Source organism: Rhinolophus ferrumequinum, chromosome 5 (assembly GCF_004115265.2).
Source record: "Rhinolophus ferrumequinum isolate MPI-CBG mRhiFer1 chromosome 5, mRhiFer1_v1.p, whole genome shotgun sequence".
Classification (NCBI taxonomy): Eukaryota; Metazoa; Chordata; class Mammalia; order Chiroptera; family Rhinolophidae; genus Rhinolophus; species Rhinolophus ferrumequinum.
Window position 1 is genome coordinate 87,837,711 of NC_046288.1, and position 16,214 is coordinate 87,853,924.

At 49.8% G+C, this 16,214-nt stretch overlaps 1 protein-coding gene across 3 annotated transcripts in view; it reads right to left on the minus strand.

Moving 5' to 3' along the window:
- Positions 1-13,579: 13,579 nt before the first annotated feature.
- Positions 13,580-16,214, minus strand: part of PCGF3 (polycomb group ring finger 3) — a 46,007-nt gene continuing 43,372 nt past the window's right edge. For all 3 annotated transcript variants that reach the window (XR_004422956.1, XM_033105254.1, XM_033105255.1), the window contains one exon: positions 13,580-16,115. Coding sequence is in view for 2 of the 3 variants with exons in the window: in XM_033105254.1 (XP_032961145.1) it covers positions 16,068-16,115 (48 nt within the window). In the remaining variant the exon portion in view is untranslated. The remainder of the gene's footprint in view (positions 16,116-16,214) is intronic.

The following is a 16,214-nucleotide window of genomic DNA, read 5'->3' on the forward strand; positions in this document are numbered from 1 at the left end:
TGACCATGCCTCTGGCCCCACCCTGAAAATTCCTACGGGGCCCAGAGGGACCTGTGTCTACTCAGTCCTGAGCCCTCAGGGAGGCCCCCTTGCCCCACTGCAGATCTGCAGGGTGCCTGCCCATCTGCCCTGACGCCCTACCAGGTGCTCTGGGATCTGCTGGGCCCAGAGAACAGCCCGCTGTCCCTTGTAGCCTCCACCCTTGTCCTTCCCGTGCCCAAAAGCCCACTCCAAGGTGCAGTAGCTACTCATGGTCCCAGAAAGGCCTTGTTCGTCCTTCACTCCTGAGGGCCTTTCTCCAGGGGGGGGCGGCAAGTCTGGGTCACCTGTGACTTTTCTCACTCTGCTGGCTGGGAAAGCAGAGGGAGCATCCGGCAAAGCCTGTCCAGTCTCAGCAAGTATAAGGGCCACACTCACCCCCACCCTTGCCTCCCTACACCCCTCCCCACCAGCTGTGACCGGAAGGCTGCGAGGGAACCAGCCAGGCCCCTCTGCCTCTGCCTCAGATGCTGGGTGTTGTCAGGGAGGGGGTCTGCTCTCCAGGAGCACACGGTGGGGGGGGGGGGTCTTCCATCCCTGTCCTGCTGTCTGGGGCGGGGGCGGAGGTGGCTTCCAGTCCCAAGTACAGCTGAGCCGCCCAATGGCCTTCCGCCTGCTGCGGGAGCAGCTGTTCACCCTCCTCCCTTGGGTCCAACACCCACCCGGAAACCTTCGCAGCCCCCAAGAGATTCAGTCCCCAGCCCGGCCACACCCCGCTCTGCCCAGATGTGCCCGGTGACCCGGCACCCTTCCTCAAACCCTGGCCAGACCTGAGGCGCGAGTGTCCGCGGGCTGCCGCCAAGCTAGAGCTCACTCGCGGTAACAGCCCACCACGGGCCCAGCCCCGTTCTGGGCGCTGGGGTAAGTGCGGGCCCTTTCTCCTGGAACTGATTTTTCCCGTGGCAGCAGACGTGATAAGCAAGAACATAAGCCCTTCTGTGGAGGACACCAGGCAGGAGAAGGGGGCCAAGACGACGGTGAGCCCGCCACTTCCTGAGGGGGTGACGTGTGCGGAGACCCCAAGGAAGGGAGGGGCGGCCCCGTGGACCTCAGTGGGAGAGCATTTCAGGCAGAGTAATAGCTGCCGGGGCCTGAGGCAGCAGCTGCCCTGGGCGCTTGCTTTGGGTCACACGGACTCGGCAGTTTCTATTCTTAGTGGACATTTAACTGTATTTTGACAAAGCACTCTTCGGTACGGGCCACCTTCCACATTCGTCCTCCGCTGGGCAGGCAGGTCCTCCACGGCCCGGCTCTGATGACCCCTCTGGTCCCTGGGCGCAGCCAGCCCCAGGCAAGGCTCTGCGTCGAATGTGCTGTCTCCTCTCCCCTCCTCTCCGGCGACCTGCACTCGGTGAGCTGCTTGAATCACAGGCCGCTTAACCACGAGCACAAATTTTTAAAGGTCTGGCAATTAAGGCCCATTTGTCTAGCTCTGCTAATCCGCAGCTAGACGAATCCTGCTGTCCACAGTCGCAGCCAGCGGGGTCAGCGAACCCTGGGTCTGCGCCACCTGTCCGCATTGGAAACGCTCCAGTTGTTTCTCAGCCTGTTCCCAATTAAGGGTCGCGTCGCGGGTGAGGGACGGCTGGAGACGGCCTGGGGTTGTCGCGGTGCTCTCCTAGTGGCCCCGAGGATGGAAGGACGTCAGGGCGGGACCCCAGACCAGTGCCACTCGAGCTGGGAGCTGTAAACGACGAGGCACCGGAACCTGGCCTGCCAAGCGTGACCCAACGAGCGAAATCCGGCCAGCGTCTAGGGCACACAGAGACCCGGGAGCGGGAGGTGGAGGGCGGGTCCCGCTGCCTCCGGGTCCCTCCCGGCCCCGCCCCACCCCGCCAGCCTGAGCCAATCAGAGTCTGCAAGGTAGATCGCCGCGATTGGCTCCGGGAGGCCCCCGTGGCGCGTGCCTAGCCAATCGGAGCCCGGGAGACACCAATGCCGGGCGGGAGGCAGTCAGAGGGTCCCGCGGCAGACCCCGTCCTCGATTCCCCCGTGTGTCCTCCCCGAGGTCCGTGCTTATCTGAGGACAGCTTCAGGGGAGACCACGTTGGTTCCTGCAGGACCCCGGAAGCTAAGGAGGGGCTGGGGATGGAGCAGGCTTCAGGGACCAATGCGGGCCAGCCGGGCTTCACTCCGCAGCCTGGGGCTCAGGCGACCCACAGCCAGGTGTGTGGGCTCAGCGGGGACCCCAAGTCCTGCGCTGTTCGCCCTGCGCCTCCGGGAGGGTGGGGCCTGGCGGGGTCTCCCTGCCGCTGGCCCCCAGGGCCCACTCAGGCCTGGGCACCCGGCTTTAGGCGCCCATGGTTGGGGCCCAGGGGCATTTCTATTGGCCCCAAAGCATGAGGCAGGGAGTTGAATTTTGGTTGATTTCTACAAAATAAAACTGTTTCTTGCACCTGAGTGCATCCATTGAGATTTATGCCATGTAGTGGGCGCAGGAGGACTTCGCCAGGAGAGGTAGGAGGCCCGGCCTGGATGGGGAGAGGCCTGGAGGTTGGGGTGGAATGACGGACCTGGCAGAAGCTCCTGGCTGTAGGAGCAGGACCCAGGCTTGGTGGCCACGGATATCCCGGGCACAGCGCCTGCCACTTTGTCTCCCCACTTCTCTCCAAAGGGCCCTGTGCAAAGATGACTCCTTGGAAAGGCAAATGTGAATTTATTAACTGACCTTTGAGGCCAGCCCAAGCACTGACTGGTAATTTGCTCTAAGAACAAATCTTTGGTGTGGGTCCTCCATTCTGCTGCAGCGAGAGGATGCCCACAGTGAGGCCCTGTGCCCTGCGTCCAGGGGGCAAAACCCCGATTCTCTCCAAGCAGTCCTCGATTCCAGGGTCTGTCATCCAGAAGTCAGCCTCTGTCCACACGTATCCACCAGGACTTGGCCATGGGGCCCCAGAAGGAGAAGTGCAGCCCATCGCACCTCTCTCACCTGTCCAGGACTGGGGCCAGGGAATAGGGGCTGGGCCTGGCTGCGACTTCCAGGCTAAGATGGACAATTGACACTCCTCAGATTCTTTCTCCTGCAGTTAGTTCCTCATACAATGAACATAAATAAATAAATAATCAAAATTCCCCAACCAGGAGAAATTGACTGACTGCTGGGGCAGGAAATATACAAGATGAACCTGGAAGCAAAGCAATGCTAAAGAACAAACAGAAACCCACACTGATGGGGTGTGTCAAAGGCACGTAGCCAGATGGCCGAGCTCCCATTGGCCAAAGCTGGAACAGTCTGACAGCAAAGTAAAGTAGTGCTGGCTTATAACCCAAGTACAGAATAAATATCCATGAGTGCACGCTGAGATAAGTGATTGGAATAAATAAACCAACTGGGGAGAAGAGACAAATCTCTCATGCAGATTCCAAGCAATTTCCTAGACAATGCCCCCCCGGGGACATGGCACTGCCGCCCCCCTAAGTGCAGGAACTTCCTCGCAGAGCACCATGTGGACATGGGTGGAAGTGGACTGCGGTGCAGATGCTCACAAACCACCACCTCCAGGAGGTCAATGTTGACCACAGTGACGGGTCACATGGAGAAGGGCACTTCACCTCTGTGCTCTTCCCCTCAAACCATGACACTATCTAATGGTGAGAAAAACAGAATAACTCCAACTGCAGGACATCCTTCAAAATAACTGACCGGCACGCCTTAAAACTGTCATGGACATCAAAAACAAGGAATGTCTGAGAAACTGTCTCAGCCAAGAGGCACCTAAGAATGCACAACAACTAAATGTCATGTGGATCCTTGATGGGAGCCCAGAACAGAAGAAAGACATCAGGTAACAACTGAGAACATCTGAAGGGAGACCGGACTTCAATTAATAAAGATGAGTCAGCTCACACATTTCACAGTGGGCCGTTCTGACGGAAAACGCTCACAATGGGGACCGCTGGGTGCAGGCAGACGGTAACACTGCACTACCATCACACTTCTGCACATTTACAACTGTTCTAAAAATAAAATGTACTTAGAAAATTAAAAGACTGTTATAACGAGCAGCTAATGAAAGATACAGAAGAGGTGAGTGCAGGCTCCCCTTCCCAGCTCCTCTGCAGAGCCACACGGGAGAGGGGTGCTGGGCTGCTGCCCTCCACTCTCATTTCCCTGCCCCAAAGAGCAAGGTCCTTCCAGCAAGGTCTGAGCTGCCTCAGGGGGACAAGCCACAAGGGGCCAGGGAAGAGGCTGACGCCTGGTGGGAGGGACTCCAGGACTGTGCGCTCCGTGCACAGATGCCACACACCTGCTGGGTGAGGCCTACGCCGCGGCCCAGCCCCCCTGTGCTCTCAGGCCACGGAGGTGAGCAGGGCTATCAGAAGCCCAGCAGCATTCCTACTCAGGGCAGGAAAAGCAAACCAGGCTCAGAAATGGTGGGGAGAGTAAACCCTCGCCACACTCTCTGCTGGCACCCAGTTCTGGACAGAGTGGCCAAAGCATGAGTGTGTCCTTTTATGGGTGTTTGCTTTCATTTCTCTAGGTGAGTACCTCTGGGTGACATCACTGGGTCATGTAGGTGTCTGTCTAACTTTAGAAGAAACTGCTGAACTGTTTTCCAGAGTGGTTGTAGCGGCAATACATGAAGAATAACCAAAATGTCTGCAGCAACACTGGTTGTCTGTATCAGTCCCTGCAGGCTGCCCTAGTACAGATACGACAGATGGGTGCTCAGACAACAGACGCTGAGTTCGCACCGTCTGGGGCTGGAGTCCAGATGAGCGGGTGGCAGATTCAGTGTCTGGTGACGGCCCTCCTGGGGTTCCCGGATGGCATCCTCTCCTGTGTTCTCCTGGGGGGGGTGAGGGGGCTCTCGGGGGGTCTCCTTTGTAAGAACGCTGAAAACATTCATGACCTGATCATCTCACACCCCGCACCATCACCTTTGGGGGGCAGGATTTCAACAGATGAATTTGGGGGGGACACAGACATTCAGTCCATAACAGCCTTTAAAGTTTCAGTCATTCTGGTGGGTTTGTCGTGGGCTCTCATTTTGGCTTTCTTTGCACCTCCTTGATGACTAATGATGAGCATTTTTACAGTGTTCGTTGGCCTTTGAGAAGTCTGTCTTCCTTTGAGAAGTCTCAGTTCATGAAACTTTTGTCCATTTAAAAAACTGGGTTTTTGTCTTTTAAAAAAATGAACAGACTTTATTTTTTGAGCAGTTCCAGGTTCATAGAAAAACTGAGTGGAAAGTACACAGTATGCTCACGGGCCCCTCAACTCCCCTCCGGTTCGTCATCTTGCTCTCCTGTGCTGCATTTTTAAAGTTGTGAACCCACAGATACATTGTTAATTAAAGTTCATAGTATATATTACAGTTCATTCTTTTCCTTGTACATTTTATGGGTTTGACCCACATATAATGATCTATACCATTATAGTGTCATAGAGACCACTTTCACTGCCCGAAAAACCCCATGCTCCACCTATTCTCCCCTCCTTCCAAATCTCTCCAACCGCTACTCTTTGTGCTGTCTCCACAGTTGTGCCTTTTCCAGGATATCATATGGCTGAATCACACAGTGTGCAGCCTTTTCAGATTGGCTTCTGTCACCTAGTAACATGCACTTAAGGTTCTTCCATGTCTTTTCATGGCTTGAGAACTCGTTTCCTTTTAGTGATTAATAATATTCCACTGTCGTTTATCTGTCACCCACTGAAGGACACCTTGGTTACTCCCAAGTTTTGGCAATTCTGAGCAAAGCTGCTGTAAACATCCGTGTGCAGGTTTTTGTGTAGACGTCAGTTTTCACCTGCTTTGTGGATAAAGACCAAGGAGCCCAAATGTTGGCTTGTATGATGACAGCGTGTTAGTTCTGTATGAAACCACCCAACTGTCTTCCAAAGTTGCCTCACCTTTTGCGTTCCCAGCACTAGGTCCTGCCGCTCCACGTCCTCACCAACATGTGGTGGATTTTGGCCCTTCTGACAGGTATCTCATAGCTATAATTTGCAGTACTCTAACCACATATGATTTTGAGCATTTACTCATATGCTATTTGTCATCTGTATATCTTTTGACCATTTTGTGTGTGTGTTTTCTTATTGTTGAGCTCTTTGTGTAACAGTCATTTGGATAATAGTCATTTATCAGATATTGGTTATTTGCAAATATTTTCTTCCAGTCTGAGGCTTGTCTTTTCATTCTCTTAACAGTGTATTTCACAGAGCAGAAGTTTTTAATTTTAATGAAGTCCAATTTATCATTTTTTCTTTCACTCTTTTGGTGTTGTATCTAAGAAGTCATTGCCAAACCCAAGGTCATCTAGGTTTTCTCCTGTGTTACCTTCTAGAAGATCAGATTTATACTTTTACATTTTATATGAGGTCTGACAGTTTAAGTGCGTGAACATCTTGCAACGACGTCGCTACCATTTTTTGATATCACAGGGATTATTCATTATGAATTTGTACCAACTGGACAAACAGTTAACCAAGTTTACTATCTGGAAGTGATGAAAAGGCTGCATGAAAAAGTTAGACGACCTGAACTTTTCACCAACAATTCAGGGCTCTTCCATCACGACAATGCACCAACTCACATGGAACTGTCTGTGAGGGAGTTTTTAGCCAGTAAACAAACACCTGTATTGGAACACCCTCCCTACCCCTGACCTGGCCCCCAATGACTTCTTTCTTTACCTGAAGTTAAAGGAAATATTGAAAGGAAGACATTTTGACGACATTCAGGACATCAAGGGTAATACGATGACAGCTCTGATGGCCATTCCAGGAAAAGAGTTCCAAAATTGCTTTGAAGGGAGGACTAGGCACTGGCGTCGGTACATAGCTTCCCAAAGGGAGTACTTGGAAGGTGACTGTAGTGATATTCAGCAGTGAGGTATGTAGCACTTTTTCTAGGATGACTTTGTGAACTTGTCCAACCTTGTATTTAGGTTTGTGATCCATTTTGATTTAATTATTGTGAAGGGTGTAAGGTCTGTGTTGAGTTTCTTTCTATGCACGTGGATGTCTAGTTGTTCCAGCACCATTTGCAGAAAAGACTGTCCTTTCTCCATTGTATCACCTTTGTTCCTTTGTCAAAGATGAGATGACTATATTTATGGTGGGAGGAGGGCATCTATTTCTGGGCTCTCTATTCTGTGCCATTAATCTATTTATCTCTTCTTCTACCAAACACCACACTGTCTTGATGATTGTAGTTTATAGTAAGTCTTGAAGTCAGGTGGCGTCAGTCCTCTGACTTTGTTCTTCTCCTTCAGTACTGTGTTGGCTGTCCCTGGTCTTTGCCACCATATAAACCTCAGAAGCAGTTTGTCAATATCCAAAAAATAATGTGCTTGATTTTGACTGGGATTCCATTTAATCTATAGATCAAGTTGAGAAGAACTGACATCTTGACAATATTGAGTCTTCCTATCCGTGAACATGGAACATCTCTCCGTTTATTTAGACCTTCTTTAATGTCTTTCATCAGTTTTACAGCTTTCCACACATAGATTGTGTGCATATTTAGTTAGATTTATACCTACGTATTTCTGTTCTTTTTGGTACTAATGTGAATGGTACTGTATTTTAAATTTCAAATTGCAATGTTCATTGCTGATAGTTATACTTTTAAGAAATTTATTATACATGAATATAGATTTTTTCCTTTTAATGTAAAGCTATATGAATTTTAATGCACAGAACTGTGTGATTGCATCACACGTAATGTGAAATACTCAATGCTTTCCCCCTAAGATCAGAAACAAGCTGATGATGTCCTCTCTAACCACTCCTCTTCAATGCTGGAAGTCTTACCTAATGCAATAAGGCAGGAAAAGGAAATAAAAGTAATATAGGTTGGAAAGGGAGAAATAAAACTTCCCCTGTGCACACATTTCTCTATGTAGAAAATCTCAGACCAATCCAAAAGTACAACAACATGGTCACAGGATAACACACAAAAATCAATCTTATTACTATATACAAGAAATAAAACAATGAACAATTGGAAATTGAAATTGAAAACAATAGCCTCCTTAAAAGAAAGAAAGAGAGAGAGGGAGAGAGAAAGGCTGGCAGTCAGACTTAGATATAAAGCTAACCAAGCACATACAGGATTATATGCTAAAAACTACAACATGCTGATAAAAGAAACTAAAGAGGACCCACATAAGTGGAGAGATGTAACATGCTCATAGGCTGGAAGAATCCACAGTCAGGAGGTCAAACTCCCCCAAAGTGATCTACAGAATTAACTCAGTTTCAAAAATCCCAGCAGGACACTCTAGCTGTAGATAAGACGACTCTCAATTACTTGTAAAGGAGTGAAGACAGCTAAAATAATTTTTACAGAGAAAAACATGAATCATACTACCTAATTTTGATGTTTTCCATAACACAACAATAATCAAGTGTGGCATTGGCAAAAGGACAGACACTCAGGTCAGTGACCAGACTAGAGTCCAGAAACAGATCCACATAAATAGGGCAATTGGTTCTTTGACCATCGTGCTAAAGCAGTTCAGTGGAGAAAGGACAGTCTTTTTAACAAATGCTGATGGAACAACTGGTCGTCCACATGCAAGCAGCTGAACCTTACCCCTTACAATCACCGCAAACGGGTCACACATAAATGTAAAACATCACTAAAATGTTTACAAGAAAACAGGACAATATCTTTGTGACCCAGCATTTGACAGAGTTCTTAGACATGATGCCAAAGGCATAATCCATAAAAGAAAAATATGATAAACTAGACTTCATCAAAATTACAAACATTTGATCTGCTGAAGACAGTGTCAAAAGAATGAAAACACCAGCTACAGACTGGGAGAAATATCTGCAAACCACACACCCAATTAAACTCAACAACAAGAAAATAAGTGAGTCAAAAGTGGACAAGAGACACGCAGCAAAGATGACCCGATGACCAATGAGCACTGCTATGATACCAGTGGCCGTCAGGAAAATGCAAGGCCACGCCACAATGAGACACTGTCACACCTTCAAAGACGGCGAGGGTCCCAGCGAACACTGAGGGCAGGACATGACGTGCCTGGACTCTCAGGCCTGCCCTCGGGAAGACAGAGTGGCAGCTTGCTTACAAAGCTAGACACTCACCATGTGACCCAGCAATCCTACTGTAGAAAAACGAAATATTCTGTCCACACGCAAACCTGTTCATGAGTGTGCACAGCTGCTCGATTAACGATCATCGAAAACTGAAAATGCAAAAGCCTTCTGCCATGTGACTGGAATGTGTGTTGGTGTATCCACTTGTTGGATGCCACCTGGCAATGAAAAAGGGGAAATCCTGATACGTGCAGCAGCCTGGATGGTGTCACTGGGAAGGAATCTAGTCTCAAAAGGTTGCATGTGTACAACTCTGCTTATACGGCACCTTGAAAAGCCAGCATTATTTAACACAGGGGATCAGTGGCCGCCAGAGTTATGGGGGGGGGCATGTGTGGCAACACAGGGCAGGCTGAGGGCTTGGAGGGGAGGGGGCACTCGGTGTCCTGACAGTGGTGGCCGTTACGTGAATCTATGCTGTTTCCCCGAAAATAAGACCGAGCCGGACAATCAGCGCTAATGCGTCTTTTGGAGCAAAAATTAACATAAGACCCAGTATTGTATTATATTATATTAATTATATTATATTATATTATGTTATTATATAAGACTCAGTCATATAATATAGTAAAATAAGACTGGGTCTTAATTTTTGCTCCAAAAGATGCACTAGAGCTGATGGTCTGGCTAAGTCTTATTTTCGGGGAAACAAGTTATTATATATGTGTTAAACTTCAAAAACAAAAGCTTAATTTAAAATTTTTAATTTAAAAAATAAAACAAAATTAGCATATTCGTGATTAAAATGTTTAGTAAGCTGTAACAGAAGGAAATGTCTCGACTTGTAAGAGGTATTTATCTTACAAGCCTCAACAATCATGCTTCGGGGGGTGGCCGGTTAGCTCAGGTGGTTAGAGCGTGGTGCTGATAACACCAAGGTTGCCGGTTCCTTCCCCACATGGACCACTGTGAGCTGCGCCCTCCTTAAAACAAAATAAAACAAAACAACAAAAACAATCATGCTTCAGTGGAGGCACTGACTATTCCCGTTAAAGCCGAAACACGGTGTGCTTGCTGTCACCACCACCTAACATTTTCCCAGAGGCCCCAGGAGGGGGCTCGAACCACAAAGGAACAAAGGGCTACGTGTCAGAGAGGCTCAGTGCTCGCTGGGATGCGGCCACCACGTGGACAAGAGCCCCCAGGGCCTCAGCGCAGCAGCTCGGCACCAACGTCAGTGTCTTCTCTTTCCACAGTAACCCACGAACGTGTGGGCCAGGCTGCCATGCCCTGAGGGACAAGTGACACAAACCAGACAAGAAATATGTAAGAATTCTCAAGACAACGTGGAAGCTCTTTTGGAGATTGTGAAAGTGGATCTGAACACAAACATGCCACACGGTGGGCGCCAAAAAGCCAACACCAGGGGGCAAACACTAGGGGACCACCCCCCCTCCATCCTTCAGGGGCCTGGGCCCACCCCCACCCACCCTCGGAGCCTGGGGTCCTACAGACAATGGAGGGGTCCAATTCAGCCACCGGAACTCAGAACTCACGCCGTTCTGGGCCTCCCAAGGTGTTAGTGGACGAAGATGTAGCCGCCAGCAGTAGTTTGTTCTCAGTCCCAGCACTTTTCACAGCTGGTCCGTCTGTTATAAAGGCCAGAGCCTTTTACCCTTCAAAAGATTTTTGACTAAAAATGTTCTTGAACAAGGTACTGTTTTCACAGTGCCCAGCACAGCGTAGCCACATGAGTAAACGTAATGGTCGAGTAACCTGTTCATGTACATCCACATAAAATCCAGACAATTAAGCTGTGACACGTCCCTCCCAGGACACGGGAGCAGAAGGTGCCGAGTGGCCTTCTGCGTTCTGCAGGGGCTGCTACTTGTGTGCGCAGTTGTATTTCGGTGTAATTAGGACAGGGCCACACGACGCCGTCATTCTAGTGAAAGGGGCACCGCGATGCAAGCGGTGTGGAGCGGGCGGCCCCACCCCACCACGGCCCCTTAGGAGGGGTTAGTCCCACCCGCTGGAGGTTTCATCCTGAAGGACCGAAAGTCAGAGGGAGACTTATCCTTGGCCATACGGCAGGTGCCGTGAGGCAGCACCAACACCGGTTCTTCTGTGCACCTGTTACCTTCAGGAGACACGCAGTCACGTATCTGTAATGGCACTTACGGTTTAATGGGCCTTGTACATTTTTGTGCACACAGAACCACACTGGTGACACAAAGGCGCCCGCAAAAGCTACACGGGAGCAGCAGAGGGTCGCACGCTGCCGTCTGCAGAGGCCATGGAGCACCCAGAACCCAGAACCGCTCAACGGCCTGCTCACCCGTCCCCAGAGCTGCCTCTCCTGGGATGACGACCAGGTCTGCGGGCAGAGCTAAGATGGTCTGCCCAAAGCTGTCAGACGCCCAGTGCCCCGGACCTCACCTGGAGACTGGGCACAAGACCTCGCAACCTGCCCACGTGAACGACCAGCAAGGGGGCCCTCATTGTGAGACTCCCCTGCATTTTATTCCAGTATCTAAATGACAGGAGCATTTACATGTGGCTATGACCAATATTCTGACATTCGTAAGATGGAGTAAATGACTTACCGAAAATAAATAAAATCGGTTATGTCAGTTTCTTAAGACTAAACCTATCTTTGGAGTTTACTGATCTGAAACCCATGAGCCAACATAATTTTGGTCACCATACTCTCCCTTTTTGTAACTCAGATTCTCAAGATTGCTGAGAATTACTTAACCTTTAAAAAACTGAGGTTTTTAATAATAAAAAAACCCCTGAGGTTTTGAGCACAGTACTTCCCCCCTCCAAATGGTCTGTCATGGTTAATTCAAGTGCCGACTTGGTGGGGCCCCTGGGGTGCCCAGACTCACACAGTTCTGGGGGCATGTGGAGGTGTGTCCCCAGTGTGGTGGGCGTCCCTGCACTCTTGTTGGAGTTGGACGCGGGGTCTGCTGCCCCTGGACCGCACCGGCTGCGGCCCCGGTCTCCTGCAGGCACACCAGCTCTAAGCCACAGTACACAAGCTCCAAGCAAACAGGTGACTGAGGGGACCTTACACATGGTTCCCACCAAAACTCTGGTACCAAATACTGCACCAGGTTAATAATTTTTGCGTCCAAGGTGACATCAGAAGGCCATGTGGAGTGAGGCGGCTGAGCTGTGGGCTCAGGGCTGTGGGGAGGGAGGGACCGGGCTGTTCTCACACTGTCCCCAACAGCTCACCTATCTTACGCTCTTTCAAATGCTCTAGATAATACATCTCCAGCCTGAAAAAAATTTAGTTAAGTTTTTCTCTTGCTTTTATTACAAGCATATAATATTAATTGGCAAAACACTGAATACAAGCTTCACTGTCATAAAATCAAAACATTTAAGCAATATTCCAAAAAAGATTTTAGACAAAAACTAGCCACCAATAGTACAAAAATTACACACCAACACAAAGCATAAAAAATGTAAACTTTCAAATTAAACAGTCAAAAATATGTATCTGCATTGTCATCTCCATAACCCGCGACAGCTGCCATGGTGCCACGCGTGACAGCAGGCTGGTGGTGAGCTCTCACCTAAACCCTACACCGTCTGGGAAAACACGGTTTTCTTATTCCCAATTCTAAGTTGTTGGAACAGACACTTACAGTAACGCTACACACATTTTAGGGGACACGCAGACTTCAGTCCATCCCTCAGATGTGCCCTGGGACCCGGGGAGTCACCCAGGACGCTGACGAGGGAGGGGCGCCTGGGCTGGCAGGACAGTCTTTGTAAAGACAGTGGTGTCGTGTGAGTGATGTTTCCTCATCTACTTATCCCAACGTGCTCAGTTCACTTCGCTAGCAAGGCAGACACACACTGGGGGATCGGGCTAAGGTCGCCGGTGAGGCTGGAGTGTGTGTGACTTCCTGAGCAAACAGACTGGACTTCTGACCTGCTACCTGCACTCCCGTCATCTTCGATGTCCTGAGAACACATCAAATGTCCACACATAGCGTCAAGGTCAGCTGGCTCATTCTCAGGACATTCGACCCAACGACACATTTTAAATCATTGGAAAATGCCTGCACTCTCGGGAAAAACTAAATGGTTTCTAAAGACTGGGCAGGGAGGTCGCGGGAAGCAGCCCCGTCACCTCTGCATGTCCAGGGCCCTGGAAGCCACGGCAGCCGTGCGGCCAGGCTAGGGAGCGCTGCACGTCACTGCACAGCTGCCTGCTGGGTCACTGTTTTCAAATGTTGCTGATGGGTACACTGTACAGGCACACGCACAGCCCAGTAACGGCGTTCTCACAATAACAACAATGAGAAAGGAAAACCCATGTGGCTGAAGGTACAGGCTTTGCAATCCCACCCACACTCCCTCGCAGGAGACGCCCTTTACCGGGAACAGCATCTGACGAGCGCACGCGGGGCCTATTGCACAAAAGCATGAGCAAAGCTCTTCATCCGCAGAGAACGACGACAACAAATCAAAACGACTCAAAGTAAAAAGAAGCTTGCAAAACATCTCACAATTTCATGTTATATGCCTGTAAATAAAGCTGGACCACTGAAACCAAACAACTGGATGGGAAAATATGATAGACGGCTTAAAATAGAATAAATAATTTTATAAAGTTAAGTTTTCTTTCTTAACCCCCCAAATCTTAAATTCAATATTATATATTCTATCTGAATTTTCTATTTTCATGAAAACCGTATTGGTGGGACTGAGCGCGGGGTGGCGGTCCCACTGCTGCTGACAGGACGTACTGCGGTGACGGCGGTGACAGGACAGCCTGTTTCACCAGCACAAACAGCTGTGACAACGACCTCACGGTAACTCCATCTGCTAGAAAAAACCTAATAGGATCCAGCCACTCACTGATCCTGATTTTCATGCTGGAAAAAATGAAATTCAGCCTTTTGATGTTAATGAAAGGAGCCCACGTGCCCGGTCCCTCCCCGCGGGGCTCGCTGAGCTCGTGACGAGGCTGCATCAGACCAGAGGCAGGTCACCAGGAACCCACCTGTGGGGAACATTCTGCTCAAGGAAATCTTAGAAAAATAGGTACTTTTGCTGCTGAGGTTTCATCAGGTTACTCGATTACAAAAGCGGGGTCACACGAGAGTGGTCAGCAACCAGCTGTGACGTGGGCACTGGCTCCCACTTACCTCCATCTCTCCCTCTGTTTAAATATATCAACTTAGCACCATAGCAAATTCAAGTGATTTCAAAGATAGTACAAAGTTACAAATATGTATCATGAGATTATTCCCGCTACGGCATCTGAGCCGTGACCGGACTCGTTGAATTTGGGTGCTCACTTCACCGCACAGGAAGGTACCTCCGTCCTAATGTTGCACTTCAGACCGCACTGTGCTAACTGGTGTTTTACGGAACGCTTCAGCAGTAATGTGTGTTTTGAGGTAGACAGGTAATATTTACTCATACACACCTACTCAGTAAACCCTGTGTAGTAACGAAAAACGATTTGGGTGAACAGCGAGCTTAGGTAACTGGACAATCCAAACAGAACTGGGAGTGAAGGGGTCGAAACAAAGAGGTGAATTTTGACCAATTCCTAACAACTTGTTTTGACGTCTTTAAAGGCCTTGCATTACAATCGCTTGGGGTGGATTAACTTGAATGTTTCTGTCATCACTAACGTTAGGTCTCATGAGTAGCTGCTTCTGACATTCCTGTACACGAAACAGGACGCGGAAGAAAACAAACACACCTGAATGGCCATGAGCCCAACTGTCACTTTTAAAGCAAATTGCAGAAAAAAACTCTAGTCACTAAGGGAAATACTTCATGGAAAACCCGGCCCCCAGGACACCAGCGGAGGCAGGGGGTGGGGCTGCGGCCCACAGGGTCACCAGGGGTTGGGGACTTGCAGACAGCACCGTGGCTACTCGGGAAAAGGGCTCCCTCTCCTCCTTCCTGTTTTGCACGTCCCAAGCTGCTCCTTTAAAGGAACAAACATTTGTATGCTGGCACAGAGTTCATTCTCCAATCCCACAAAAATATTAACACTTGGGAGGAGAGAGTGTTAACACTTGGGCTAACAGAGTGTGTGCTGCCTGTGACTGGCCTGTTAGGTCATTACGGAACTGAAATAGCCACTTCGGATACAGGAGCCGTCCCCCCTACAGGGCGGGTGTCTGGGGACCTGGTGTCCTTGCCAGCCCCTCGTCCACTGGATGCGCCTTCCCAGGAAAAGCTCCCCCCCACGCCGGCATGTCTCTTCAGCACAATGAAATCGGGGAGAACACTCAGGACAGTGAATGGTGGCACTGCACTAGTCAATCACCAAAGTAATCTGTAAGAACCAGAACTTTTCTGCAAAGCAGCGTGGGGCTGCTCAGCCCGGGCCACTCACGGGGGCCTGGAGCTGCCGGCGACGCTGGGCTGCACCGTGGGGCCACTAAGCCGCACGGCAACGCGCAGCGTCCACGGCCACCTCTTTGGGTACGCTTGTACATTAGGTTTTTACACGTCTTCTGAGTCTGCAGGAAACTAAAGGCAACATAAATATCGTCATTCATAAAAAGATACTTTTTCAATAACTTAGGAAGGATTCAATAAACATACAAGTGTGTTTGAGGCTTACCATGAAACCTAAGTCATAAACTGAACAGAAACGACCAAGATTTGCAAGACCTGGGAAGCGAGCGAAGGGCACGTGTGGGGAAGGAACACGCTACCACTGCACGTGTCACTCTGGTCTGGAAACTGAAGGACGTGGTGAGTGCTACTCAGCTCTGTGAACTGTGAAGTGTCTCAGCATCTCGTCACCGTGGTGCTGTCACCACCGTGCTGTCACCACCGTGGTGCTGGTAGTGTCTCGTTGAATGTGAGTTCTCGTGTACAAAAGTTATAAATATTCTCTATTCAGAAATCTGGTCCGCAGGACACCCAGAGGCAGCATCCTAAAGCGCGGCGGTCGTGGTCCCGCCGGCCACACGTTGGGGCCCCGGCGGCCGAGTCTGTGCGTGCCGCCTGCTCACAGCAAGTCCATCTTGGGTCTGTAGTGCAGCAGCAGAGGCGCCTTCTGCAAGACAGGCCGGCTCAACACACCGCAATGAGGACACACGCTGTCGGCTGTGACGTGCCATGGGGGATGGGGGCCCAGGTGACCGGGGTGAGCCCT